The sequence below is a fragment of the Mesitornis unicolor genome, unplaced genomic scaffold (assembly GCF_000695765.1).
Source record: "Mesitornis unicolor isolate BGI_N332 unplaced genomic scaffold, ASM69576v1 scaffold9846, whole genome shotgun sequence".
In the NCBI taxonomy this organism is placed as follows: Eukaryota; Metazoa; Chordata; class Aves; order Mesitornithiformes; family Mesitornithidae; genus Mesitornis; species Mesitornis unicolor.
Window position 1 is genome coordinate 14910 of NW_010191683.1, and position 2578 is coordinate 17487.

The following is a 2578-nucleotide window of genomic DNA, read 5'->3' on the forward strand; positions in this document are numbered from 1 at the left end:
AGTACAATGATGAATCTTGCAGGAAGACTTGAGGACCAGAACAAGGATTCTCCAACTGGATATAAAACAGTGGGGCCAACATGACAGTTTTGGAAAATCCCTCTGGCTTTCATTGGCCACAGAGGATGAGATGAGCTGCTGAGCATTGCTGAAGAGCTGGAGGAGCACCTACAGCCTCCAAGTGCCTGTGGCAAGCCCTGGATGGCTCTGCTTACATGGGATGACACTCTTGTAGCGGTTCTTGCTCTGATTACACAACTCCTTCCCAGCATCGCAGGGATGCAACAAGGCAGAGGACAGGTGCTGCAGAGGAAGAAGACAAGCCCGCTCTGCATTGGCAGGTGTTTTGGGGCTGGCCAAGGCCAAGTGCACCACACACCCAAAGAAGGGGTGAGGGCAGTGCAGCCAGGTGGGAAAACAAAGCTGAACCAGACCTGGTACTCTCTTAGACGCCCAGCGCTGTGCCTGTCGACTGATTCATCTTCTGTCTGCTCTGCCTCTATTTCAGCCCTCTTAAGCCGCTTCAGAGCCTCCAGCAGCTCCTCCACCGGGATCTGTGTGTTCAGCTTGCTCCCGCCTATGCACACCACAAGGCCAGTTCAGCATGCACCTGATGGCTGGCCCTGGAGCTCTGCAGCTGAGACTGAGCTGGCATTGCAGTGGCCAGGTCCCAACGAAACCCTAGATTGTCCCTCCCCATGCAGGTGCCTTTCTCCTGGAAGGTGTCCCCTTCCCCCTGCCAGCCAGCTTTGATCCCCTTGTGCTTGCAGAACCTGTAAGCACCCTGCCTGTGCTTTTAACAGACAGCCTGTCCAGGCAAGGCATGCATGGCCCCTTGCTCATACTGCACCTCCTCGACATCTTCGCAGGGGGATAGTGCTGTTATTCTCCATGGTTTTTGAGTTGTTGTATTTTCGCCTGCAGAACGGCAAGTCAGCAGAAGAGAGAGACAGAGGAGAGGCTGGTGCCCCTGTAACATCCTTGCATCCTTGCTTTAGCTCAGGGTCCACTTGGACACTCCCTGGCAGTGCAAGGTGCTGGATGCCTCACAGGGAGCAGGAGAGGTAAGGCATATACTGACCTGAAGAGCACAAAAAGAGGCAAAATTCCCAGTGCCAGGAGTGCAACAACCAACGCTATTGCCACAACCACAGGCGTCCTGCCCAGCAGAGGCACCGTCTCCTGCCCTGCAACCAGCACAGCCCAGGCTCAGGCTCCTGCACAGCCTGAACCAGCCATTGGGAGATTCCATAGGATCATGGGGTGAAAAGCAGCTTCCCTCAACTCCCACCACAGGCTTTGCATTGAAGGATAACTAAGTTGGTGCAGAAAGAGTAGGTGCTTGCTTGCGCTAATACCTCTGGCATGGCCAGAGCCTGGTGAGGTGTTTGCTTTTCTGGGGTTGCACATGCACCAGGGGAGCACTAGGACTAAGGTGCAACATGCAGTGATGGCAGGGATGATGCACAGTCTTCAGCCACACATGCCCAAGTGGCCCAAGATTGTCCAAAGCACATCTACCATATATAGGCTCAATATCCAGAGAATTTCCATTAAGATGGAGGTAGGACAAGGAGACCCCACCTCTCCTGCACTCAGCTAGCAATTCTCCACAGAAGGCACCTGGGCTGGGGAAAGGGAGGATGCAGGAGAGAAGATTGGGCACAGCGAGCAAGGAGCCCACTTACCAACAGAGAAGCTGTAGCACACGCAGGTGAACTTCTCTGCCTGTTGGAGGAGACGGGAGGGAGAGCTCAGGCCAATCCTGCCCCGATGCCCACCCTGGGGGCAATGGCCTCCCACCCACTGCCACTGAATGCTCCAGCTGTGGCCAAGCACCCTGGGGACACTGTCCTGCCAAGGTGCCCGGCATCTCAGCACACAGGCTGGGAGTGAAGCCATCCAGCACTGCTGTTTGCTGTCAGTGGCCATACCAGACCATCCCCTAGACCCTGCTGAAGGGCCTGGCCCCAGCTATCAGCATCCCTGAGGAGCAGGAGCCCCTCGTGAGGGGTACCTGCTGTGAGTGGTGGATGAGGCGGAGAAGGGCCGTGTAGTTGGAGCCCGGCTGGAGGGCAGCGTTGTGGTAATCCTGCCCGTGGGTCCCATCGCCCAGCACAAACTCCGTGTGGGTGGTGAGGTTGAGCGTGGCAGCCACGTAGGCATCAGGCTGGTGGCTGGCATTGAAGGGCTGAGGCTCCCCTGAGCAGGCGCCTTCCACCTCCGTGCTGTTGTGTGTGGTGGCCACGACGAGCTGGTGCTCCCTGCAAGGCAGGGCAGTGAGAGGGCCGTGGGGGATGGAGATGGGGAGAGAGGAATGGAGGTGGCTGTGGGCAAACGCTGCCAGTGGGAAAACCCATGCCGGGGCTGTGCAGAGCTGCCAGGGGCTGCACTCACCTCTCCACCTCGCTGGCGTGGGCGATGGGGTGGAGGGGAAGCACGGCCGTCCCTTGGGATGGGGAGATGTCAAGGACGCTGCGGCAGCTGATGTGGAGAGGGTGCGGGGTGCCTGGAGGGGAAGAGCCGGGCGATGAGCATCAGCGGGCAGCACGGCAGGGGCTGTGCGGGGAGCAGGGGC

At 58.1% G+C, this 2578-nt stretch overlaps 1 protein-coding gene across 1 annotated transcript in view; it reads right to left on the bottom strand.

Annotated features, from left to right (window-relative positions):
• Positions 1–2509, bottom strand: part of LOC104542488 (receptor-type tyrosine-protein phosphatase U-like) — a gene marked incomplete at its 5' end in the record, with an annotated part of 10382 nt that extends 7873 nt beyond the window's left edge. Inside the window, 5 exons of the mRNA XM_010186821.1 lie at positions 216–303; positions 435–577; positions 1689–1728; positions 2018–2264; positions 2398–2509. Coding sequence (XP_010185123.1) covers positions 216–303; positions 435–577; positions 1689–1728; positions 2018–2264; positions 2398–2509 — 630 coding nt within the window. The remainder of the gene's footprint in view (positions 1–215; positions 304–434; positions 578–1688; positions 1729–2017; positions 2265–2397) is intronic.
• Between the last annotated feature and the right edge of the window lie 69 nt (positions 2510–2578).